The sequence below is a fragment of the Zonotrichia leucophrys genome, unplaced genomic scaffold (assembly GCF_028769735.1).
Source record: "Zonotrichia leucophrys gambelii isolate GWCS_2022_RI unplaced genomic scaffold, RI_Zleu_2.0 Scaffold_366_51237, whole genome shotgun sequence".
In the NCBI taxonomy this organism is placed as follows: Eukaryota; Metazoa; Chordata; class Aves; order Passeriformes; family Passerellidae; genus Zonotrichia; species Zonotrichia leucophrys.
Window position 1 is genome coordinate 24,884 of NW_026992571.1, and position 26,354 is coordinate 51,237.

Consider the following 26,354-nt stretch of genomic DNA (forward strand, 5'->3'; position numbering starts at 1 on the left):
GTCAGTGTGGGGTGATTCCGGGGAATGTTGCGATTTCTTGGGGTTTTTTAGGGAGATTTTTAGGTTCAATTTGGGGTAAATTTCAGAAATTTTGGGGCTTTTTTGGAGGTTTTAAAGGGCATTTTTAGGTCAATTTGATGGAATTTTGGGGTCATTTCAGGGCATTTTTGGGGAATTTTTTGGGGCAATTTTGGGGCATTTTTGGGTCAATTTTTAGGGAATTTTTGGGTCATTTTGGGGCAATTTTGGGGGGTTTTAGTGAGATCTTGGGGCATTTTTTGTGGCACTGCTGGAAGGCATTTTTGGGAAACTTAGGGGGATTTTTGGGTAATTTTGAGAAAATTTTGAGGATTTTTTGGGATAAATTTGGGGAAGTTTGGAGTTTTTAGGGGAATTTTCAAGGGTTTTGTGGGATAAATTTTGGGGATTTTTGGGGTAAATTTTGGTGGGTTTGGGTTGAGGAAATTTTGGGTCTATTTGGGGGAATATTGGGGGATTTTTGGGTCAATTTTGGGACATTTGGGGGTAATTTAGGTCATTATGGGGCAGTTATGGGGTGTTTTGGGTCATTTTCGGGTATTTTGGGCAATTTTGGGACCCTTATGCAAATGAGATTGCCATATATGGACAAAATATCCTTTTTTGGTAAAAATGACCATAAAAAGAAGTAAATGCAAGGTAGGGGTGAGGGGGACACAATTTATGCAAATGAAGGCTGTAAATTAATTAATTCATGCAAATTAATTGTGTTGTCACGCAAATAAAGTTTATTTTGTTGAGCCACGCCCACTTTTATGCAAATAAAGGTTTTATTTGTCACTGGAGAGCCACGACTTTTATGTTAATGAGGGAAAACAGCACCTGGGACACCCAAAATGTCCCAAATTCACCCCAAAATTCACCTGGGAGCACCGAAATCCCCTCAAAAATCCCAAAAAACCCTCAAATTCCACCAAAAATCCCTCAAAACCCCTCAGGAACCCCAACATCCCCTCAAAAATCCCTAAATTCCCCCAAAATGCCCCAAATCGCCTCATAATTCCCTCAAATCTCCCAGAAATCTCTGGAATCTCCACAAATCCCATCAAGAAGCCCCAAAATCCTTTAAATTTCACCCAAAATCACTCAAATTCTCCTAAAACTGGCTCAATTCCACCCCATAAATCCTTCGGGATCCCTCAAAATCCTCCTAAAATTCCTCAAAAGTCCTCAGGGAACCCCCAAAATGGCTCAAATTTCCCCCAGAATCCATCTGGTGTCCCAAAATACCTCAAAATCACCCCAAAATTCATCTGGGACCCCCAAAATCCCTCAGGGAGCCCCCGAAAACCCACCCAGGACTCCCAAAGTCCCTCAGGGATCCTCCTAAAACCTCACCCGGGACCCCCAAACTCCCTCAAGTTCCCCTAAAAATCCCTCAAAATTTCTCACAGACATCAAAAATCCCTCAAATCCCCCTCAAAATCCTTCAAATTCACCTCAAACTCGCCCCAAAATCCCTCGAATTCACCCCAAAATCCCCTCAGGACCCCTCAAACCTCGCCCGGCTCCTCCCGGCCGCCATTTTTCCCTTCCTCCCTCCCCCACAGCTGCTTCTTCCCTCACCGCCGCCGCGCTGTGATTGGCCAGGCGCCGTGAGGCACCCGGCATTCCCATTCGCTGAGAGTTTCCCGCCTTTTCTCTACCCCACTCTGATTGGTCAAAATCCGTCGCTGGGGTGCGAGCAGTGAGCTGATTGGTTGGTTTAGGAAAATAAGGCGGGGAAAAAAGGAGGGCTCTTCTGAGGGGATCGGCGAGGTGATTGGCTGAAAGCGAGGAATAGGGCGGGGCTACCGCGGTTATAAAAAGGGCGGCGCGGCGCCCTCAGGCTCAGTCCGGAGCTGGTGGCGGTCGAGGCTCGGGGGCTGCAGGGGCGGTTTAAACCATTAATTCCTTCAAATCATTAATTTAATTAACTTAATTAGCGGCGCGGAGCTCGCGGCGATTAATTAAGGCGCTAATTAAGGCGCTAATTGGCGCCTCTGAGGGTGATTTCAGGCTATTTGGGGATTTAAAGAGGGAAATTCGGGGGGTGGGAGGTTTAAAACGCTTTTAAATTCAATCGTTAAATCTGTTCTCCAAGTTTAATCCGTTAAAAAACTCAATAATTCCTTAATTAGCTTTAATTAATTTTTTGTGAGGCGCTTCAGGGTGATTTTAAGGCTAAAATCGCTTTTGAAACGATTTCTTGCCTCAAATTCCGTTGAATTGCCGCAGATTTCTTAAATTTAAGCAACTTTTACCTCAGGTTTTTAAATTTTTAATTAATTTTAATTAAGTTTGGGCAATTTTAAGGCAGTTTTGGGGCGGTTTTGTCCCATTTTGTGCATTAAATTGTTTAATTCCGCCTAATTTAAAATTAATTAACTAAATTAAAATAAATTTTACCTGGTTAAGAAATATTTAATAATTTGCATAAAGTAATTGAATTTAAATTATTTATTGGGTGTTTTTCCTCTTTTGTGAGGCACTAAACTCGATTTTAAAATTAATTAAAATTCCTTAATTTATTGATATTTATTAAATTATTTCTTTGTTGAAATATTTATTTAATATTTAGGGTATTTTCTGAGGGTTTTTCTTGCATTTTATCCCGTTTTGCCTTTAAAGAATTCAAATATTGTCCTAATTAAAAAATTGTTATTTATTTGTAATATTTTAATAATAATATTTAAATAATAATATTTATTAAAATTTGATATTTATTGAAAAAACATATTCTATTTAAATTTTGAGGATTTTTGGTCCTTTTTAGGTCCAAAATATATTTTTTAACCTCTTGTTGAAATATTAAATTAAATTAAATTATTTAAATAAATATTTAATAATTTATTAAAAACTTATTTAGTTTAATACTTTATAATTAAATTTGGGCAATTAAAGCAAATTTAATTTAAATTTTTGGTTCGGTTTTGAATCATTTTTTGACTTCTAAACTCTTAATTTTTTATTTTTTTAATGTGTTTTAATATCCAAAGGAATTATCTAATTTATGCAAATTTATGCAAATTTAAAGAAATTTAAACATTTCTGGTATTTTCCAATTTTTATTGATATTTTCAACAACTCTTGTTCATTTTTGCCTCATTTTCTGTATTCAAAACTCCAATTTTTAATATCCACGGCTGTTGTTTAATCTATGCAAATTTATGCAAATTAATTGAAAACTTAAAGTTTGATTTTTGTGCTATTTTTACATTTTTATTTACATTTTCATCATTTTTAGTTCCCTTTTGATTTCTTTTTTTTTTTAAACTTAATTTTTAATGCTTATGAGAGTCGTTAAATTTATGCAAATTTATGTCAATACATGCAAATTTATTTAAAATAGAATTTTGTGTGGGTTTTGAGTGGATTTTCCTCTCTTTTTTTGCCCCATTTTTCCACACAACCAAATTATCCAAACCTAACTAACAAGATTTAAATTTATGCAGATTAATGCAAATTTAGCAAAGATTTAAAATTATTTTTCTGTGGGTTTTTTTAGTGGTTTTTCCTTCATTTTTGGGACGTCGCGGCGAAGAAGTCAGATAGATCTCCCCCCCCCCGTCCAGCCGCTGCTGCTGGGCGGGGGAGGGGCAGCCACGTGGTAGGCCCTGGGTTTTTGGGGTGGATTTTGGTGTTTTTGGGGTGCATTTCGGGGTTTGTACCTGAGGTGGCCTCCAGGCTGAGGCTGGGGGGGGCAGGGGTGGATTTTGGGGTGGATTTCGGTGTTTTTGGGGTTGGTACCTGATGTGGCCTCCAGGCTGAGGGTGTGGATTTTGGGGTGGATTTTGGTGTTTTTGGGGTGGATTTCGGGGTTTTTGGGGTGGATTTTGGGGTTTTCGGGGTCCCCGAGTCCATTTTTGAGGTGCATTTTGGGGTTTTTGGGGTCCCTGAGCCCATTTTTGGGGTGGATTTTGGGGTTTTTGGGGTGGATTCCGGGGTGGATTTGGGGTTTTTGGGGTCCCCGAGCCCATTTTTGGGGTGGATTTTGGGGTTTCCGGGGTGGATTTTGGGGTTTCTGGGGTCCCGAGCCCATTTTTGGGGTGGATTTTGGGGTTTTTGGGTGGATTCCGGGTGGATTTTGGGGTTTTTGGGGTCCCCGAGCCCATTTTTGGGGTGGATTTTGGGGTTTTTGGGGTGGATTCCGGGGTGGATTTTGGGGTTTTTGGGGTCCCCGAGCCCATTTTTGGGGTGGATTTTGGGGTTTTTGGGGTGGATTCCGGGGTGGATTTTGGGGTTTTTGGGGTCCCCGAGCCCATTTTTGGGGTGGATTTTGGTGTTTTTGGGGTGCATTTTGGTGTTTTTGGGGTGATTTTGGGGTTTACCTGAGTGGCTCAGGTGAGCTTGGGGTTTTTGGGTGATTCCGGTGATTGGTTTTGGTCCCGAGCCATTTTGGGGTGTATTTTGGTGTTTTTGGGGTGCATTTTGGTGTTTTTGGGGTGATTTTGGGGTTTACCTGACGTTGCCTCCAGGCTGAGGGTGTGGTTGGCGCCCCCCCCGCACAGCGCCCCCCGCAGGGAGGGCTCCCCCTGCACCCCCCCCGTCCAGCAGCGCCGGGACCCCGTCGAACGCGTACACGAAGCTGCCCTGCAAAAACGGGGAAAATCGGGAAAATTCGGGAAAATTCAGAGAGGTCTGGGTGATTCAGGGAGTGCCGAGCCCGAAAATGCCCCCAAAATCCCCCGAAAATCCCCCAAAATTCACAATTTTTCCACCAAATCTCACCCAAAAAATCCCAATTTTCCCCCCAAATCTCACCCCAAAAAATCCCAATTTTTCCCACAAATCCCTCCCAGAAATCCCCAGGTTTTCTCCCCAAAATTCCCAATTTTTCCTCTCAAATCCCTCCCAAAAATCCCCAACTTTTCCCCCAAGTTTTCTCCCCAAAATCCCAATTTTCCCCCCAAATCTCGCCAAAAAAAATCCCAATTTTTCCCACAAATCCCTCCCAAAAAATTCCCAATTTTTACCCAAATCCCTCCCAAAAATCCCCAAGTTTTCTCCCCAAAATCCCCAATTTTTTCCCCAAATCCCAAGAAAAAAATCCCAATTTTCCCCCCAAATCACACCCCAAAAAATCCCAATTTTTCCCACAAATCCCTCCCAGAAATCCCCAGGTTTTCTCCCCAAAATTCCCAATTTTTCCTCTCAAATCCCTCCCAAAAATCCCCAACTTTTCCCCCAAGTTTTCTCCCCAAAATCCCAATTTTCCCCCCAAATTCCTCCTAAAAATTCCCAATTTTTCCCCCAAATCTCACCCCAAAAAAATCCCAATTTTTCCCACAAATCCCTCCCAAAAATCCTCAATTTTTACCCAAATCCCTCCCAAAAATCCCCAAGTTTTCTCCCCAAAATCCCAATTTTCCCCCCAAATCCCAACAAAAAAATCCCAATTTTCCCCCCAAATCTCACCGAAAAAATCCCATTTTTTCCCCCCAAAATCCCATTTTTCCCCCCAAAGTCCCAATTTTTTTGCCCAAATTCCCATTTCCCCCCCAAACCCCCATTTTTTCCCCCCAAAATCCTTTTTTTGCCCCAAATCCCATTTTTGGCCCCATAATTCCCAATTTTCCCCTGCTTAACCCCATTTTTCCCCCCAAACCCCCATTTTTCCCCCCAAAATCCCAAATTTTCTCCCCAAACTCCCATTTTCCCCCCCAAAATCCCCATTTTTCCCCCCAAACCCCCATTATTCCCCATTCCCCACCTGGCAGGGCCGCTCGCTGTCGGGGCTGAGGCTGAGGCCGATTTTGGGGCAGTTCCGGGCGGTTTTGGGGCAGGGCCGGGGCCCCCCCGACCCCGAGAGCACCCACAGGCAGTGGGGGAGGGGCGGCGACCCCGGAGCCCCCCGGGAGCCCAAAACCAGGGGGGGGGATTGATTGGTTTAATTGGAATTAATTTAATTTGATTTATTTAATTTATTATTTAATTTAATTTAATTTTATAGCGCGACACCCCCCCCCCCCCCCAACACGGGGATATTGAGAGGGAGCGACCCCTCCCCAAATTTATAACGGGACCCCCCCCAAAATTCACCGGACCCCCCCCATTTCCATCGGGACCCCTCCCCAAATTACATCCGGACCCCCCAAATTACACCGGACCCTCCCCATTTATATCGGACACCCCCAATTTCCATCGGGACCCCTCCCCAAATTACATCGGGACCCCCCCCCAAATTCCACCAGACCCCCCCAATTTCCATCAGGACCCCCCCCATTATATCGGACCCCCCTATTACGTCGGGACCCCTCCCCAAATTACACCCGGACCTCTCCCATTATATGGAGACCCCTCCCCAAAATTCACCGGACCCCCCCTCCCAATTGACACCCACCCCCCCTCGGTTTTTGGGGGGTCCCGGGGCAGTTCGGGACCCCCGACCCAAATAATCCGCCCCGGTTGCCATGGGAACGCGGCGCGCGGCCGTTGCCATGGCAACCGCGGGGTTTGGGGAGGGGTCTCGGGCGGGATTTGGGTCTGGGGGCTCCGGGGGGGTTTTGGGGGGGTTCTTGGGGGCGGTTCTGGGGGGGCTTGAGTGGGGTCTGGGAGGGTCTTTGGGGGGAGAATTTGGGTCTGGGGTCTCCGTTTGGGTCTGGGGTCTTTATTTGGGTCTGGGGTCCCCATTTGGGTCTGGGGTCTCCATCCCTGAATTGGGTCTGGGGTCTCTGGGTGGGGTCCCAGTGAATTGGGTCTGGGGTCTCCCTGAATTGGGTCTGGGGTCTCTGTGTATTGGGTCTGGGGTCTCCCTGAATTGGGTCTGGGGTCTCCATGCAGGACTGGGTGTTCCTGACCCGTTTCTGTTTCCTGGGGGTATTTGGGTCTGGGGTCTCCATTTGGGTCTGGGGTCTCCATGCAGGACTGGGTGTTCCTGAATTGGGTCTGGGGTCTCCCTGAATTGGGTCTGGGGTCTCTCCATTCAGGACTGGGTGTTCCTGATTTGGGTCTGGGGTCTCCATCCCTGAATTGGGTCTGGGGTCTCCATCCCTGAATTGGGTCTGGGGTCTCCAATTGGGTCTGGGGTCTCCATTCAGGACTGGGTGTTCCTGAATTGGGTCTGGGGTCTCCATCCCTGAATTGGGTCTGGGGTCTCCCTTCAGGACTGGGTGTTCCTGAATTGGGTCTGGGGTCTCCATCCCTGAATTGGGTCTGGGGTCTCTCCATTCAGGACTGGGTGTTCCTGACCCGTTTCTGTTTCCTGGGGGTATTTGGGTCTGGGGTCTCCAATTGGGTCTGGGGTCTCTCCCATTCAGGACTGGGTGTTCCTGACCCGTTTCTGTTTCCTGGGGGTATTTGGGTCTGGGGTCCCATCCCTGAATTGGGTCTGGGGTCTCTCCCCATTCAGGACTGGGTGTTCCTGACCCGTTTCTGTTTCCTGGGGGTATTTGGGTCTGGGGTCTCCAATTGGGTCTGGGGTCTCCGCAGGACTGGGTGTTCCTGAATTGGGTCTGGGGTCTCCATTTGGGTCTGGGGTCTCTCCCCATTCAGGACTGGGTGTTCCTGACCCGTTTCTGTTTCCTGGGGGTATTTGGGTCTGGGGTCTCCCTGAATTGGGTCTGGGGTCTCCCCATTCAGGACTGGGTGTTCCTGACCCGTTTCTGTTTCCTGGGGCTGGGGTCCCGGTGAATTGGGTCTGGGGTCTCCAATTGGGTCTGGGGTCTCTGCAGGACTGGGTGTTCCTGACCCGTTTCTGTTTCCTTGGGCTGGGGTCCCGGTGAATTGGGTCTGGGGTCTCCCTGAATTGGGTCTGGGGTCTCCCATTCAGGACTGGGTGTTCCTGACCCGTTTCTGTTTCCTGGGGGTATTTGGGTCTGGGGTCTCCAATTGGGTCTGGGGTCTCCATTTGGGTCTGGGGTCTCTCCCATGCAGGACTGGGTGTTCCTGAATTGGGTCTGGGGTCTCCCTTCAGGACTGGGTGTTCCTGACCCGTTTCTGTTTCCTCTCCGATTTCGGCCGCCTGGATTTTCACTTCCGCTACCCCGAGGTCAGCCAAATTTGGGGAGGGGGCGCGGGGGGAGCCCCCAGACCCAAATCACCCCAAACAGACCCCCCCAGGTATCCCCCAAAGCCCCCAGACCCAAATCACCCCGGATAGACCCCAAAGCCCCCAGACCCAAATATACCACTCCAGATATCCCTCAAAGCCCCCAGACCCAAAATCTCTCAAATATCCCCCAAACTCCCCCAAAGCCCCCAGCCCCAAATATTCCCCAGCCCCAGTTGCAGCCCCCAGCCCCAAATATTCACCCAGCCCCGATTGAAACCCCCAGCCCCAATTGAAGCCCCCAGACCCAAATATTCACCCAGCCCCAAATGAAGCCCCCAGCCCCAAATAAAGCCCCCAGCCCCAATTGAAGCCCCCAGCCCCAAATAAAGCCCCCAGCCCCAATGGAAGCCCCCAGCCCCAATTGAGGCCTCAGCCCAGTGGAAGCCCCAGCCCCAAATACCTCCCAAAGCCCCCAGCCCCAAATGAAGCCCCCAGCCCCAATGGAAGCCCCCAGCCCCAATTGAATCCCCCAGACCCAAATGAAGTCCCAGCCCCAATTGAAGCCCCCAGCCCCAATGGAAGCCCCAGCCCCAATGAAGCCCAGCCCAAATGAAACCCCCAGCCCCAAATGAAGCCCCAGCCCCAATTGAAGCCCCCAGCCCCAATTGAAGCCCCAGCCCCAAATGAAACCCCCAGCCCCAAATGAAGCCCCCAGCCCCAATTGAAGCCCCCAGCCCCAAATGAAGCCCCCAGCCCCAAATACCTCCCAAAGTCCCCAGCCCCAATGGAAGCCCCCAGCCCCAATTGAGGCCCCAGCCCCAATGGAAGCCCCCAGCCCCAATGGAAGCCCCCAGCCCCAAAGGAAACCCCCAGCCCCAATTGAAGCCCCCAGCCCCAATTGAAGCCCCCAGCCCCAATTCCCTGCAGGCCAAGTGCTGCCAGAACATTCTGCTCTACTTCGACGACCCCTCCCAATGGCCCGCGGTCTACAGGAGGGGGGGCAAGGTGAGAATTGGGTCTGGGGGCTTCAGTTGGGGCTGGGGGCTTCAATTGGGGCTGGGGGCTTCAATTGGGGCTGGGGGCTTTGGGGGTTATTTGGGGCTGGGGGCTTCAATTGGGGCTGGGTCTTTATTTGAGTCTGGGGGCTTTGGGGGTGTTTGGGGAATATTTGGGTCTGGGGGCTTCAATTGGGGCTGGGGGCTTTGGGGGGTTATTTGGGTCTGGGGGCTTCAATTGGGTCTGGGGGCTTCAATTGGGGCTGGGGGCTTTGGGGGAGTTTGGGGGAATTTGGGTCTGGGGGCTTCAATTGGGTCTGGGGGCTTCATTTGAGCCTGGGGGCCTTGGGGGTATTTGGGGCTGGGGGCTTTGGGGCTGGTGAATTTGGGGAGGGGTCTCTCGGGGGGTTAATTTGGGGAGGGGTCTCAGCTCCCAAAATTTGGAGCTTTTTGGGGGCATTTTTGGGGTCTGAAAATTCGGGTTTTTTGGGGAGGGGTCCCGGGGTTAATTTGGGGAGGGGTCTCGGGGGTAATTTGGGGAGGGGTCTCAGCTCCCAAAATTTGGGGTTTTTTGGGGTTTTGGGGGCATTTTTGGGGTCTGAAAATTCGGGTTTTTTGGGGAGGGGTCCCGGGTTAATTTGGGGAGGGGTCTCTGTGATTTTGGGTTAATTTGGGGAGGGGTCTCCAGGACTGCCTGGCCAAGGAGTCGGTGATCCGGCCCGAGAACAACCAGGTGATCAACCTGACCACGCAGTACGCCTGGTCCGGCTGCCAGGTGCGAATTGGGTCTGGGGGCTTCCCGGGAAACTGGGGAGGGGTCCCGGGGAATTTGGGGAGGGGGCTCGGCTCGAAAATTTGGGGTTTTTTGGGGGTTTTTGGGTTTTTTGGGGCCTTTCGGGGTCTGAACTTGGGGTTTTTTGGGGAGGGGTCTCGGGGAATTTGGGGAGGGGTCTCAGGGATCTGGAGCAATTTGGGGAGGGGTCTGCGGGAATTTGGGGAGGGGTCTGAGGGAATTTGGGGAGGGGTCTCAGCTCTCAAAATTTGAGGTTTTTTGGGGCTTTTTTGGGACATTTTTGGGGCGTTTTGGGGTCTAAAAACAACGGGGAATTTGGGGAGGGGTCTCAGGGGTGCTGGAAATTTTGGGGAGGGGTCTCAGGGAATTGGGTCTGGGGGCTTCCCGGGCCATTTGGGGAGGGGTCTCGGCTCAAAATTTTGGGGTTTTTTGGGCTTTTTTGGGGCCTTTTGGGGTCTGAAAATTCGGGGTTTTTGGGGAGGGGTCTCGGGGACCTGGGGATATTTTGGGGAGGGGTCTCAGGGAATTTGGGGAGGGGTCTGAGGGAATTTGGGGAGGGGTCTCAGCTCTCAAAATTTGGGGTATTTTGGGCCTTTTTTGGGGTTTTTTGGGGGGTTTTTAAGGTCAAAAAACTCCGATATTTTTGAGGAGGGGTCTTGGGATATTTTGGGGAGGGGTCTCAGGGATCTGGAGCAATTTGGGGAGGGGTCTGAGGCAATTTGGGGAGGGGTCTCAGCCCTCCAAATTTGGGTTTTTTTGTGGCTTTTTTGGGATTTTTTTCGGGCCCTTCTGGCGCTTTTGGGGCTTTTTTGGGGGCATTTTTGGGGTTTTTGGGGCATTTTAAGGTCTAAAAACTCCGGGTTTTTTTTGGGGAGGGGGTCCCGGGTTGGTGAATTTTGGGTCTGGGGTCTCCCCAGGTGCTGCCGGGGGTCTCGGGGAGGGTCCTGAGCTGCTCCAGCAGCCGCAGCTTCCGCTCGGTGCGGGAGCGCTGGTGGTACGTGGCGCTCAGCAAGTGCGGGGTGAGTGACCAAAATCCCCCAAATTCACCCCAAAATCAACCCTAAAACCCCAAAAATCAAAAAAAAAACCAAAAAACCCCATCAAAATACCCCAAAATACCCCAAAATAGCCAAAAATATCCCAAAATAAACCCAAATATCCCAAAATCTGCCCCAAATCTCGGGGTGGGAGTGCTCAGCAAGTGCGGGGTGAGTGACCCCAAAAACCCCGAAATTCACCCCAAAAATCAACCCTAAAACCCCAAAATCACCCAAAAAACCCTCAAAATAATCCCCAAAACCCCAAAAATCCCAAAATAACCCAAAAAAACCCATCAAAATACCCAAAATAGCAAAAAATACCCCAAAATAAACCCAAATATCCCAAAGCTCGGGGTGGGAGCGCTCAGCAAGTGCGGGGTGAGTGACCAAAATCCCCGAAATTCACCCCAAAAATCACTCCAAAAACCCAAAAAATCAGCCCAAAATCACCCAAAAAACCCTCAAAATCCCAAAATAACCCAAAAAATCCCATCAAAATAACCCAAAATACCCCAAAATAAACCCAAATATCCCAAAATCCAACCCAAAGCTGGGTGCGGGAGCGCTCAGCAAGTGCAGGGTGAGTGACCAAAATCCCCGAAATTCACCCCAAAATCACCCTGAAAACCCCAAAAATCACCCCAAAATTTCCCTAAAAACCTCTCAAAACTCAAAACCATCCTAAATACCCCCAAAACCATCCTAAAAACCCCAAAAACCACCAAAAAAATCCCCCACAATGCCCCAAAATACCCCCAAAAAATCCCAAATCCACACCAAAAAAACGCCAAAAAAATTTCAAAAAAAGCCTCCAAAAACCCACGAGAAAACCCAAAAAATCCCTCCAAAAATGCCCCAAAAAAGCACAAAAAATGCCCCAAAAAACTCTCCAAAAAACCCCAAAAATCCCCAAAAAATTCACCAAAAAAATCCAAAAAATCCCCAAATCCCAAAACTCCCAAAACTTCCCCAAAAAAACCTTTCGGAAAACCTCCCAAAAATCCACCAAAAAAAGCCAAAAAAAATCAAAATAAACCCCTAAAAAACCCCCCAAAAACCCCAAAAAACGCCACAACCCCCCCCCAAAAAACCCCAAAAAATCCCCAAATCCCAAAATCCCCAAAAAAACCCCAAAAATCCCCAAATGGGTGGAATTTCCCCCAAAGGGCGGCGGGCTGGAGCTGGAGTACGAGATGGTTCTGACCAACGGCGACTCCTTCTGGACGCGCCATTTCTCGGCCGACGAGTTCGGTGCGCGGGAATTGGGGCTGGGGGCTCCAATTGGGGCTGGGGGCTTCCATTGGGGCTGGGGGCTTCAATTTGGGTCTGGGGGCTTCGATTTGGGGGTTTTTGGGGAGTTTTTGGGGGGATTTTGGGGGGATTTTGGGGGTTTTTGGGGCTTTTTGGGGGATTTTTGGAGGGTCTATTTGGGGTTTATTTGGGTCTGGGGGCTTCAATTTGGGGCTGGGGGCTTCCATTGGGGCTGGGGGCTTCAAATTTGGGGCTGGGGGCTTCAGTTTGGGGGTTTTTGGGGGGACTTTAGGCTTTTTCTGGGGATTTATTTGGAGTTTTTTTGGGATATTTGAGGTTTCTTTGGGGATTTTCAGGGGCTTGGATTTGGGTCTGGGGGCTTGAATTTGGGTCTGGGGGCTTCGATTTGGGTCTGGGGGCTTCTTTTGCGGTTTTTTGGGGTTTTTTTGGTTGGTTTTTCAGGATTTTTGGGGCTTTTTTGGGGTTTTTTTTGTGATTTTTTGGGGGTTGATTTGGGTCTGGGGGCTTCATTTGGGTTCCATTTGGGTCTGGGGGCTTCGCTTTGTGGGGATTTGGGGTTTTTTGGGGGGTTTTGTTTCGGACTTTTGTGGATTTTTTGTGGATTTTTTGGGGTTTATTTGGGGTTTATTTGGGTCTGGGGTCTTCAATTGGGTCTGGGGGCTTCATTGACGCCATTTTGGGGCGCTTTTTTTGCCTCTTTTGGGGCTTTTGGAGGCCAAAAACCTCCGGAATTTTTGGGGAGGGGTCTCGGGGTTAATTTGGGGAGGGGTCTCCGTTAATTTGGGGAGGGGTCTCACCCCAAAAATTCCGATTTTTCCCCTTTTTTTGGCTTTTTCGGCCTCTAAAAACTCCGGGTTTTTTCTGGCTGCTCCCTCAATTTGGGGAGGGGTCTCGGGGTTAATTTGGGGAGGGGTCCCGAAGCCCCCAGACCCAATTCCCGCCCCTCGCAGGGATCCTGGAGACCGACATCACCTTCCTGCTCATCTTCAGCCTCATCTTCCTCCTCTCCTGCTACTGCGGCTGTGAGCGCCCAATTTGGGGAGGGGGCGCGGGGGGAATTTGGGGAGGGGTCTCTGAGCCCGAGGGGAATTTGGGGAGGGGTCTCAAGGCCCAAAATTTGGGGTTTTTTGGGGATTTTTTGGGGACTTTTTGAGGATTTTTGGGGGATTTTTTTGGCTCTTTTGGGGTTTTTTTGGGGAGGGGTCTCAGGGTGAATTTGGGGAGGGGTCTCAGGAATTTGGGGAGGGGTCTCAAGGCCCAAACTTCGGGATTTTTTCCGGATTTTTTGGGGATTTTTGGGCTCTTTTGGGGCTTTTTGAGCTCTAAAATCTCGGGGTTTTTTTGGGTCTGGGGTCCCTTGGTGGATTTGGGTCTGGGGTCTCGGGGGGAATTTGGGGAGGGGTCTCTGAGCTCGGAGGGAATTTGAGGAGGGGTCTCAAGTCCCAAACTTCGGGATTTTTTTGGGGATTTTTGGGCTCTTTTTGGGCTTTTTGAGCTCTAAAAATTCCGTTTTTTTTGGGTCTGGGGTCTCGGGGGGAATTTGGGTCTGGGGTCTCCGAGCCCCCTCCCCTCCCCAGACCGGCTCAAGGGGCGGCAGCTGCTGCACACGACCGACAAGATGTTCATGGCGGCCGCCGGCCTGGAGGGTGAGCAATTGGGGCTGGGGGCTTCAGTGGGGCTGGGGGCTTCAGGTGGGGCTGGGGGCTGCAATTGGGGCTGGGGGGGAAATTGGGTCTGGGGGCTTCGGGGGGAAGAATTTGGGTCTGGGGGCTTTGGGGAGTTTTGGGGGTGTTAATTTGGGTCTGGGGGCTTCAGGGAAGGAAATTGGGTCTGGGGGCGTCAGGGGGTTTGGGAGGGTTCATTTGGGTCTGGGGTCTCGAGGGGAATTTGGGGAGGGGTCTCACCCCCCCATCCCCCCCCTTTTTGACGCCCCCTCCCCAAATTTCAGGAGGGTCCGGGGGGGTGGAATTGGGGATTTCTGGGGCAAATTTTGAGGCTTTTGGGGCAAATTTTGGGGTTTTTTTGTGGGAATTTCGAGGTTTTTGGATAATTTGGGTCTGGGGTCTCGAGGGGAATTTGGGGAGGGGTCTCACCCCCCTTTGGACGCTCCCTCCTCAATTTTGGGGGCGGCAATTTGGGTGGAAATCTTGAATTTTGGGGTGGAAATTTTGAATTTTCGGGGCAATTTTTGATGTTTTTGGGGCAAATTTTGGGGGTTTTTTGTGGGGATTTCGGGGTTTTTGCTTAAATTGGGTCTGGGGTCTCGGGGGGAATTTGGGGAGGGGTCTCAGCCCCCTTTTGCCGCCCCCTCCCCAGTTCTGAGCCTGCTCCTGAGCTGCGTCTATTGGGGCCAGTACAGATGGTACGGGGTCGGACACGGCGCCCTCAAGCTGGCGGGTAGGCGGGAATTGGGGAGAATTCCCGGGAATCCGGGAAAATCGGGAATGCGGGAATGCGGGGGGAGATTCCGGGAAATTTGGGAAAAATTCCGTGAAATTTGGGCAAAAATTGGGTAAAAAAATCAGGCAAAAATTGGGGTTTTTAAAGGGATTTTTTGGGGGATTTGGGGAGAATTCCGGGAATTTGGGAAAATCGGGAATTCGGGGGGAAAAAATTCCGGGAAATTTGGGTGAAAATTCGGTGAAATTTGGGCAAAATTGGAGCAAAAGTTGGGGTTTTTAAAGGGATTTTTTGGGGAGGATTTGGGGAGAATTCCCAGGAATTTGTGAAAATCAGGAATTCAGGAATGCGGGGGGAAATTCCGGGAAATTTGGGGAAAATTCGGTGAAATTTGGGTGAAAATTTGGGTGAAATTTGGGCAAAAACGGAGCAAAAATTGGGCAAAAATGGGGCAAAAATTTGGGTTTTTAAAGGGATTTAGGGGGGGATTTGGGGGAAATTCCCAGGAATTTGGGAAAATCGGGAATTCGGGGGAAAATTGGGGAAAATTTTGGGAAAAAATTTGGTGAAATTTGGGCGAAAATTCGGTGAAATTTGGGCAAAAACAGAGCAAAAATGGGGCAAAAATTGGGGTTTTTAAAGGGATTTTTGGGGGGATTTTTTGGGGGATTTGGGGAGAATTCCGGGAATTTGGGAAAATCGGGAATTCGGGAATGCGGGGGGAAAAAATTCCGGGAAATTTGGGTGAAAATTGGGTGAAATTTGGGCGAAATTTGAGTGAAAATTCAGTGAAATTTCAGTGAAATTTGGGCAAAAATGGGGCAAAATTTGGGGTTTTTAAAGGGATTTTTGGGGGGATTTGGGGAGAATTTGGGGGATTTTGGGAGAATTTGGGGGATTTTGGAAAAATCGGGAATTTGGGGAAATTGGGAGAAATTTTGGAAAAAAAATTCAGTGAAATGTGGGAAAAATTGGGCAAAAATTGAGGTTTTTAACGGGATTTTTAGGGGGGTTTAGGGATAATTTTTTGGGATATTTTTGGGGGATTTTGAGAATTTTTGGGGAATTTTTTGGGGTGGATTTTTGGGGCTATTTTGGAATTTTTAGGTGAATTATTGGGAATATTTTTGGGATATTTTGGGTTATTTTTGGGGAATATTTTGGAGAATATTTTGGGTGGATTTTTGGGGCTGTTTTGGGATTTTTTAGGTGAATTTTTGGGAATATTTTTGGGGAATATTTTGGGGAATTTGGGGTGGATTTTTGGGAACTTTTAGGTGAATATTTGGGTGGATTTTTGGGAATATTTTGGGGGAATTTTTGGGGCTATTTTGGGAATTTTTAGGTGAATTATTTGGTATATATTTGGGATATTTTGGGTTATTTTTGGGGAATATTTTGGAGGATTTGGGGTGGATTTTTGGGTTTTTTTGGGAATTTTTAGGTGAATTTTTGAGAATATTTTTGGGATATTTTGGGTTATTTTTGGGGAATATTTTGGAGGATTTGGGGTGGATTTTTGGGGTTTTTTTGGGAATTTTGGGGTGGATTTTCGAGAATATTTTGGGCGGATTTTTGGGGCTGTTTTGGGAATTGCTGGGAGGATTTTGGGGAATATTTTTGGGGTATTTTGGGGGATTTTTGGGTGGATTTTCGGGAATTTTGGGGCGGATTTTTGGGGCTGTTTTGGGAATATTTGGGGGGATTTTGGGGGGATCTTTGCCCCCCCAGGGAAGCTCCTGTTCTCCATCAGCTTCCTCATCTTCCTCCTGATGCTGATCCTGCTGGGCAAGGGCTTCACCGTCACCAGGTGGGTCAAAGGTCACCGGGGTCACCCAGGGGTCACCCAGGGGTCAGGGGTCACTCAGGGTCATTTGCGGCATTTTTTTGTGATTTTTTTTTCAAATTTTTTTCCTTTTTTTTTGGATTTTTTGGATTTTTTTTGAATTTTTGGGGATTATTTTGAGATTTTTGGGGTTGGGGTCACTCAGGGTCATTTTGGGCCATTTTGGGGCATTTTTGGTGAGATTTTTTTTTTGGAGGATTTTGGGTTTTTTGGTATTTTGGGGGAGTTTTTTGAGATTTTGGGGGGATTTTTAAAAAATGTGGGGGGATTTTTTGGGGATTTTTGGGGCTGGGGTCACTCCAGGATTACTCAGGCGTCACTCAGGGTCATTTTGGGCCATTTTGGGGCATTTTTTGGATTTTTGGGGCATTTGTTTTGGATTTTGGGGGGATTTTTTGGGAATATTTTGGGATTTTTTTGGGGGGGTTTTTGGGGTTGGGGTCACTGAGGGGTCGCTCAGGGGTCACTGAGGGGTCAGAGGTCACTCAGGGTCACTCTGTGCTCCCTCAGGGGCCGCATCAGCCCGGGGGACTCCGTCCGTCTGTCCGTCTACATGACGCTCTACAGCATCGCCCACATCGCCCTGCTCACCTACGAGGCTCAGGTCGGACCCAAAACGGCCCCAATTCACCCCAAAATTCACCCCAAAATTCACCCCAAAATTGCCCAAAATACCCCCAAAAATCCCCCTCAAAATCCACAAAATTCACCCCAAAAATTGCCCAAAAATCCACCTCAAAATCCACAAAATTCACCCCTAAAATTCACCCCAAAAATTGCCCAAAAATCCACCCCAAAATCCACAAAATTCTCCCCAAAATTCACCCCAAAAATTGCCCAAAATACCCCCAAAAATCCCCCTCAAAATCCACAAAATCACCCCAAAATTCACCCCAAAATTCACCCCAAGAATGCCCAAAATAATCCCAAAAATCCCTCTCAAAATCCACAAAATTTACCCCAAAAATTGCCCAAAATACCGCCAAAAATCCCCCTCAAAATAAACAAAATTCACCCCAAAAATTCCCCAAAATACCCCCAGAAATCCACCTCAAAATCCACAAAATTCACCCCAAAATTCACCCCAAATTCTCCACAAAAAACCCAAAATTCACCCCGAATTTACCTCAAAATACCCCTAAAATTTAAAACCACAAAATTTCCCAAATTCCCCAAAACCACAAAATCCCAAAATCCCAAAAATCCCAAATCTTCAAAAAAACCAAAATTTCCAAAACCAAAAAAAAACTGGGATGTTTTGGGGTGAATTTGGGAGATTTCTTTGATATTTTGGGGGATTTTTGGGGCATTTTTGGGGATATTTTGGGGATTTTTTAGGACTATTTTGGGAATATTTTGTGAGATTTTTTGCCTTATATTGGGGATATTTTGGGATTATTTTTGAGGTGTTTGGGGGAAAATATGGGGAGATTTTGGACATAATTGTGGAATATTTTGGGGATATTTTGGGACTATTTTGGGGGCATTTTCTGGGGGATTTTTGGAGATATTTTGGGGATATTTTGGGAATTTTTTGGGGTTTTTTGGGCATTTTTGGGGATATTTTATGAATATTTTTGGGGTATTCGGGGAATATTTTGGGGGATATTTTTGGGATATTTTAGGGGTATTTTGGGGATATTTTGGAGATACTTTAGGGATATTTTAAGGATATTTTGGAGATAATTTAGGGATATTTTGGGGATATTTTAGGGATATTTTGGAGATATTTTAGGGATATTTTAAGGATATTTTGGAGATAATTTAGGGATATTTTGGGGATATTTTAGGGATATTTAGGGATATTTTGGGGATATTTTAAGGATATTTTGGAGATAATTTAGGGATATTTTGGGGATATTTTAGGGATATTTTGGGGATATTTTAAGGATATTTTGGAGATAATTTAGGGATATTTTGGGGATATTTTAGGGATATTTAGGGATATTTTGGGGATATTTTAAGGATATTTTGGAGATAATTTAGGGATATTTTGGGGATATTTTAGGGATATTTAGGGATATTTTGGGGATATTTTAGGGATATTTTGGAGATATTTTAGGGATATTTTAAGGATATTTTGGAGATAATTTAGGGATATTTTGGGGATATTTTAGGGATATTTTGGAGATATTTTAGGGATATTTTAGGGATATTTTGGAGATATTTTGAGGATTTTTTTGGAGATATTTTAGGGATATTTTAGGAATATTTTGGGGATATTTCCTGTAGTTTTTTTTCGGTTTTTTGACCCTGGCCAGGTGCTGTACACGTACGAGTCCCCGGCTGGGTACGGGCTGATCGCGCTGCAGTTTGGGGCATTTTTGGGGCATTTTCGGGGGGATTTTTTTGGAGATTTTTTTGAGATAATTTGTTGATATTTCGGGGATAATTCCTGTTATTTTTGTGCAGTTTTTTGACCCTGGCCAGGTGCTGTACACCTATGAGTCCCCGGCCGGGTACGGGCTGATCGCGCTGCAGTTCGGAGCCTTCGCCTGGTTCTGCGGGGCCGTGGGCGCCACGCTCAGCGCCGTCCCCGAGCGCCGCCCCTTCTACCTGCCCTTCCTGGGCGCCTACGCCTTCTGGTGCGCTTTGGGGAGAATCGGTGAAAATTTGGGGAAAATCGGTCGAATTTTGGGGAAAATCGGTGGAAATTTGGGGAAAATCAGTGGAAATTTGGGGAAAATTGGTGGAAATTTGGGGAAAATCGGTGGAAATTTGAGGGAAAATTGGTGGAAATTTGAGGGAAATAGGAGAAAATTTGGGGAAAATCGGTGGAAATTTGGGGATTTGGGCACCTGGACACACCTGGGGGTGAAAATTGTGACATTTATGGAAATGCTGGAATTGTGGAATTACAGATTCAGGGAAATATTGAATTTTGGAATTCTGGAATTACTGAATTATGGCATCACGGAATTTATGGAATTCTGGGATTGTGGAGCTACAAAATAATGGAGTTAGGGAATTATGGAGTTACAGGATCGTGGAATCTCTGGAATTGTGGAATTCTGGGATCATGGAATATATGGAATTTATGGAATTGTGAAGTTGCGGAATTCCAGAAAAATGGAATTATTGAATTTTAGGGTCGGGGAATTAATGGAATTTTGGGATCATGGAATTCTGGGCTGGAATTTCCAGAATTTCCTTTTCCCCTCCCTTTTCCTGGGAATTTTCCTGGGAATTTCCCCAGAAATTCCGGATTTTTCTCGGGAAGCACTTCCAGGCCGGAATGCGAAGAAAAAGCAGAAAAAGGAAAAAATCCCAAGGCCAATCCCAAAATTCCCTACCTTGGTCTCTACTTTTATTCCCAGAACCTGAATGAGTGGAAAAAACAGAATTCCCCATCAGGAAAATCCCAAATTTCACTGGGAAAAGCAAAATTCCAGCGGGAAAAATGAAATTCCAACCGGGAAAAAGCCAAAATCAATTTGGAAAAATCGAAATTCCAGTGGGAAAAGTAAAACTCCCTTGGAAAAAAAAACAGAATTCCCCCTGAAAAAAATAATTCCAGTAGGAAAAAATTAATTCCATTGGAAAATATGAAATTCCATCGGAAAAAGAAATGAAATTCCAAGGGGAAAAACCCAATCCCGAAACTTTCAAAACCCCTGGAATGACATTTAAAAAAAAAAAAAAAAATTTTCCCAACAAATCCTGGAAAATTCTCAAGATTTCCCATGAAATTCCCAGGAAATTGATGGAAAATTTAAAAAAAAAATTCATGAAAAATTCCCAGAAAATTCCTGGAAAGTGCAAAAAAATTCCCAGGAAATTCCAAGGCAGAATTCCTGGAAAATTCTCTGAAAATTCACAGGGAATTCACAGAAATTTAAAAAAAAAAATCTCCAAAAATTCCCCAAAAATTCCATGTAAGTTCCCATAAAATTCCTAATAAATTCCCAATAAATTCCCAATAAATTTCCCAGTGCTGATCAGTTGCTCCAGGTGCCGCCGCTCATTGAAAATTCAATTAAATTTTTTTTTCAAGATTCCCTCAAAATTTCCCAAAAAAATCCCATTAAATTCTCTGCAAATTAAAAAAAAAATTCCCAAAAAACTGCCAGAAAAAGTTTGGAGACTTCGTGTAAAATTTCCAGAAAACTCTTGTAAAATTTCCAGAAAATTCCTGAAAATTCTCAGAAAATTCTTGGAAGATCCCCCCAAAATTCCCCAAAAAATCCTTTAAAATTCCCAAAAGTTTCCCCAAAAATTTCCAGAAAATTAGAAAAAGAATAAAAAAAAAATTCTATAAAAATTCAACAAAAATCAGAAAAAATTCCCAAAAAATTCCCATAAAATCTGCAATAAATTCCCAATAAATTGCCATAAATTTTCCAAGAATTTCTGGGTAAATTCTCTTAAATTCTCATTTTTTGGTGCAGCAGCTCCGGGGGCACCACCGGTCATTGAAAATTCACTAAAAATTGATTTTAAAATTCCCCCAGAAATTTGAAAAAAAATCCCCCCAAAAAAATCCACAATAATTCCCAGAAAATGTTTGGAAACTTCTGTCAAATTCCCAGAAAATTATCCAAAAATTCCTGAAAATTCTCAGAAAATTCTTGGAAAATGCAAATTCTCAAAAAATTCCCAGTAAATTCTCCAAAAATTCCTAAAACATTCTCAGAAAATTTAAAAAACATGTTTTAAAAATCAAAAAAAAATCAGGAGAAAACCCAAAAAAATTCCCCAAAAATCCCCCAAAATTCCAAAAAAATGTCCCAAAAAATCCTCAAGAAATCCCCAAAAATTCCCAATAAATTCCTAGTAAATCCACAAAAATTCCCCCCAAAATTACCAGAAAATTTAAAAAAAATAAAAAAAGATTTTAAAAAAATTCCAAAGAAATCCCCCCAAAAAATCCCAAAAAATCCTCAAGAATTCCCCAAAAATTCCCAATAAATTTCTAGTAAATCCACAAAAATTCCCCCAAAAATTACCAGAAAATTTTAAAAAATTCCATAAAAATTCCAAAAAAATCCTGAAAAATCCCCCCAAAATATCCTCAAGAAATCCGCCAAAATTCCCAATAAATTCCTAGTAAATCCACAAAAATTCCCCAAAAATTTACCAGAAAACTAAAAAAAAATCCAAAAAATTCCAAAAAATCCCGAAAAATCCCCCCAAAAAAACCGGAAAAATCCCCCCAAAAAAATCTCCGAAAATTCTCAATAAATTCCTAGTAAATCCACAAAAAATCCCCAAAAAATTACCAGAAAATTCGAAAAAACCCCCAAAAAATTCAAAAACATTAAAAAAAAATCTCAAAGAATCCCCCCAAAAATCCTCAAGAAATCCCTAAAAGTTCCCCATAAATTACTAATAAATCCACAAAAATTCTCCAAAAATTTACCAGAAAATTCAAAAAAAAACCCAAAAAAATTCAAAATAAATTCCAAAAAAATCTCAAAAAATCCCCCCAAAAAATCCCAAAAATTCCCAATAAATGTGCAATAAATTCCCGATAAATTCCCATAAACTCCCGATGAAATCCGGGTTTCTGACCTTGGTTTTTGAGTGCTGCAGGAGCCGCTGCAGCAGCTGCTGCTCCAGGCGCGAGCGCAGCAGCTCCGGGGGCGCCGCCGCCGCCACGCGGCCGTAACAGAGCACCAGGGCGGCGCGGAGCCGCTCCTGATCCGCCTCGCTGCGCTCCTGGGGGGAAAACATGGGAAAAACCTGGGATAAACATGGGAAAAACATGGGATAAACATGGAAAAATTGGGGGGAAAATATGGGGAAAAACATGAGAAAAACATGGGATAAACATGAGATAAATATGGGATAAACATGGGAAAAACATGGGATAAACCATGGGAAAAACATGGAATAAACCACGGGAAGAACATGGGAAATTGGGGGAGCACCAGGGGCGGCGTGCAGCTTCTCCTGCTCTGCTTCGCTCCTCTCCTGGTGGGAAACATGGGATAGGCATGGGAAAAACATGGGATAAACCATGGGAAAAACATGGGGAAATTGGGGAAAAATAATGGGGTAAATATGGGGAAAACACGGGAAAATTGGGGGGAAAATATGGGAAAAGCATGGGAAAAACCATGTGAGAATGGGGGGAGCACGAGGGCGGCCGCTGCTTCTCCTGCTCGGCCTCGCTGCTCTCCTGGGGGAGAAACATGGGAAAAACATGGGATAAACCATGGGGAAAACATGGAATAAACATGGGGAAAACAGGGGATAAACATGGGATAAACATGGGGAAATTGGGGGGAAAATATGGGGAAAAACATGGGAGAATGGGGGGGGAGCACCAGGGCGGCCACTGCTTCTCCAGATCGGCCTCGCTGCTCTCCTGGGGGAGAAACATGGGAAAAACATGGGATAAACCATGGGAAAAACATGGGGAAATTGGGGGGAAACATGGAAAAGTTGGGGGAAATATGGGGAAAAACAGGGGGGGAAATACGGGGAAAAAAATTGAGAAATTGGGGGGGAACATGCAGAAAAACAGAGAAAAATTGGGTGGAAACATGGGAAAACATTGAAAAATTGGGGGGAAAATATGGGGGAAAACATGGAGAAATTGGGGGAAATATGGGGAAAACATTTAAAAATTGGGGGGAAATAAGGGGAAAAACATGGAGAAATTGGGCGGAAGTATGGGGGAAAAGATGGAAAACTTGGGCGGAAACATGGGAAAAAACAGGGAAAAACTGGGGGGAAATATGGGGAAAAAGATGGAAAAATTGGGGGGAAACATGGGATAAACCATGTAAAAATGGGCGGGGAAATATGGGGAAAAACATAGAGAAATTGGGGGGAAATATGGGATAAACCATGGAAAAACGGGGGGGAAGTATGGGAAAAAGATGGAAAAATAGGGGGGAAACATGGGGAAAAACAGGGAAAAATTGGGGGGGAAATATGGGAAAAACATTGAAAAATTGGAGGGAAACATGGGGAAAACATTGAAAAGTGGGGGGGAAATAAGGGGAAAAACGTGGAGAAATTGGGGGAAACATGGGGGAAAACATGGGGAAATTGGGGGGAAACATGGGGAAAAAGATGAAAAAATTGAGGGGGAAATATGGAGAAAAACGGGGAAAATTGTGGGGAAACATGGGAAAAATATGGAAAAATTGGGGGGGGAATATGGGGAAAAGCATGGAGAAATTGGGGGGAAACATGGGAAAACATTGAAAAATTGGGGAGGAAAAATATGGGGAAAATTGGGGAGAAAAACATAGAAAAATGGGGAGAAATAGGGGAAAAATATGGGGAAAATGTAGGGAATAATATGGAGAAAATCTGGGGGGATAAAGAGAGAAAAATGGGGGGAAAATATGGGAAAAATTGGGGGGATGAATAAAGAAAAACGGGGAAAATGGGGGAAAATATGGGGAAAGTGCAGGAAAAATATGGGGGAAATTGGGGGGAAAATATAGAAAAATGGAGGGAAATGTGGAAAAATATGCGGAAAATGTCGGGAAAAATATGGAGAAAATTGGGGGGATAGATATAGAAAAATGGGGGAAAATATGGGGAAAATTGGGGGGATGAATAAAGAAAAATGGGGAAAATGGGGGAAAATATGGGGAAAATGTAGGGAATAATATGGGGAAAATCTGGGGGGATAAATACAGAAAAATGGGGGGAAAATGGGGGAAAAATATGGGGAAATTTGGGGGGGAAAAATAAAGAAAAATGGGGGGAAAATATGGGGAAAATTTGGGGGATAAATATAGAAAAATGGGGAAAATGGGGGAAAATATGGGGAATAATTGAGGAAAAATATGGGAAAATTGGGGGGATAAACATAGAAAAATGGGGAAAATGGGGGAAAAATATGGGGAAAATGTAGGGAAAATTATGGGGAAAATTGGGGGGATGAATAAAGAAAAATGGGGAAAATGTAGGAAAAATATGGGGGAAATTGGGGGGAAAAATAAAGAAAAATGGGGAGAAATGGGGAAAAAATATGGGGAAAATTAGGGGGGAAAATATGGAAAAATGGGGGAAAAATATGGGGAAAATGTAGGGAAAAATATGGAGAAAATTGGGGGGATAAATATAGAAAAATGGGGGAAAATATGGGGAAAATTAGGGGGAAAATTGGGGGGATAAATTTAGAAAAATGGGGCAAATGGGGGAAAAATATGGGGGATAATTGAGGAAAAATTGGGGAAAATTTGTGCAAAATTGGGGGGAAAAATGGGGAAGAAGGAGGGAAGGAAGGGAGAAAAATTGGGAAAATGAGGGGAAAAATAGGAAGGAACATGGGAAAAATGGGGGGATAATACGAGAAAATGGGGGGAGAAAATGGGCGACAGAAATCCTAAAAATTCTCCAGAAAACTCCCAAAAATTCCCAAAAAATTTCCAAAAAAATTCCCAGGAAATTCCCAGAAAATTCTTTGGAAAATTCCCAGGAAATCCCAAAAAATTCCCAGAAAATTCACGGAAAATTAAGAGAAAATGAATTGAAACCTCTCTCAGCTGCTCCTGGGAATTCCCATTTTTTCCTCATTTTTCCCCATTTTTTCCCATTTTTTCACCATTTTTCCCATTTTTTCTCCCATTTTTTCCCCATTTTTTCCCCATTTTTTCCCATTTTTTCACCATTTTTCCCATTTTTTTCCCATTTTTTCCCTTTTTTTTCCCATTTTTCCCCATTTTTTCCCATTTTTTCCCCATTTTTTCCCATTTTTCCCCCTTTTTTTTCCCCATTTTTTCCCTTTTTTTCCCCCATTTTTTCCCATTTTTTCCGTTTTTCTTCCCCATTATTTTCCCATTTGTTCCCTTTTTTTTCCCTTTTTTCCCATTTTTTTCCCATTTTTTCCCATTTTTCCCCCTTTTTTTCCCCCATTTTTTTCCCTTTTTTTCCCCCATTTTTTCCCCATTTTTCCGTTTTTCTTCCCCATTATTTTCCCATTTGTTCCCTTTTTTTTCCCATTTTTTCCCTTTTTTTCCCCATTTTTCCCCCCATTTTTTCCCCATTTTTTTCCTAATTTTTTCCCATTTTTCTCCCATTTTTCCCCATATTTTCCCCATTCTTCCCATTTTTTCCCCATTTTTTCCCATTTTTTTCCCATTTTTCCCCATTTTTTTCCCCATTTTTCCCATTTTTTTCCTTTTTTTTCCCATTTTTTCCCATTTTTCCCCATTTTTTCCCATTTTTCCCCCTTTTTTTCCCCATTTTTTCCCTTTTTTTCCCCCATTTTTTCCCATTTTTTCCGTTTTTCTTCCCCATTATTTTCCCATTTGTTCCCTTTTTTTTCCCTTTTTTCCCATTTTTTTCCCATTTTTTCCCCATTTTTTTCCCATTTTTTCACCATTTTTCCCCATTTTTTCCCCATTTTTCCCCATTTTTTCCGTTTTTCTTCCCCATTATTTTCCCATTTGTTCTCTTTTTTTTCCCATTTTTTCCCATTTTTTTCCCATTTTTTCCCATTTTTTTCCTATTTTTTTCCTATTTTTCCCATTTTTCTCCATTTTTTCCCCATTTTTTCCCCATTCTTCCCATTTTTTCCCATTTTTTTCCCATTTTTTTTCCCATTTTTTCCCATTTTTCCCCCATTTTTCCCCATTTTTTCCCCTTTTTTTCCCTTTTTTTCCTCATTTTTTTCCATTTTTTCCCCATTTTTTTCCCATTTTTCCCCAAATTCCCACCTTGAAGATGCTGAACAACCCCAGGGATTTCTTGAAGACGTCGGATTTCCCAAATTCCTCCAATTTCTCCCAAGTTTCCTCCAGGTGGTTCCGGGCACAGATCCCAAAGCACAACAAGAGACCCTGGAAGGATTTTTGGGAATAAAATCCTGCAGTGAAATTCCCAAAATTTGCTTTTTCCAGGATTTATTCCCAACTGGAATGGAAGGAATTCCCAACATTTTGGGAAGGAATTCCAGGATTTTAGAGAGATTCCAAGATTTTAGTCAGGATTCCTTGGAATTTCGTCATTTAAATTGGATTCTGGAGAATTCCAAGATTTCAGAAAGATTTCCACAGAATTCCAAGATTTCAGCTGGGAACCCCAAGGA

General features: G+C 44.8%; 2 protein-coding genes across 2 annotated transcripts; one reads left to right on the forward strand and one right to left on the reverse strand.

Annotated features, from left to right (window-relative positions):
- Positions 1 to 6,795: 6,795 nt before the first annotated feature.
- Positions 6,796 to 19,078, forward strand: LOC135441604 (transmembrane protein 145-like; the record flags this gene model as incomplete). The annotated part of the gene is made up of 12 exons (XM_064701162.1): positions 6,796 to 6,837; positions 7,934 to 8,008; positions 8,939 to 9,016; positions 9,695 to 9,781; positions 10,717 to 10,818; positions 12,006 to 12,090; positions 13,062 to 13,133; positions 13,689 to 13,757; positions 14,428 to 14,508; positions 16,243 to 16,321; positions 16,868 to 16,961; positions 18,770 to 19,078. Coding segments are annotated over exons 1-12 (1,173 nt in total), but the record flags the coding sequence as incomplete, so codon positions are not given.
- A 199-nt stretch (positions 19,079 to 19,277) lies between these two features.
- LOC135441605 (maestro heat-like repeat-containing protein family member 1) lies at positions 19,278 to 26,106 on the reverse strand (the record flags this gene model as incomplete). Its single annotated transcript, XM_064701164.1, has 4 exons — positions 19,278 to 19,301; positions 19,651 to 19,677; positions 21,869 to 22,015; positions 25,984 to 26,106. Coding segments are annotated over 4 exons (321 nt in total), but the record flags the coding sequence as incomplete, so codon positions are not given.
- Between the last annotated feature and the right edge of the window lie 248 nt (positions 26,107 to 26,354).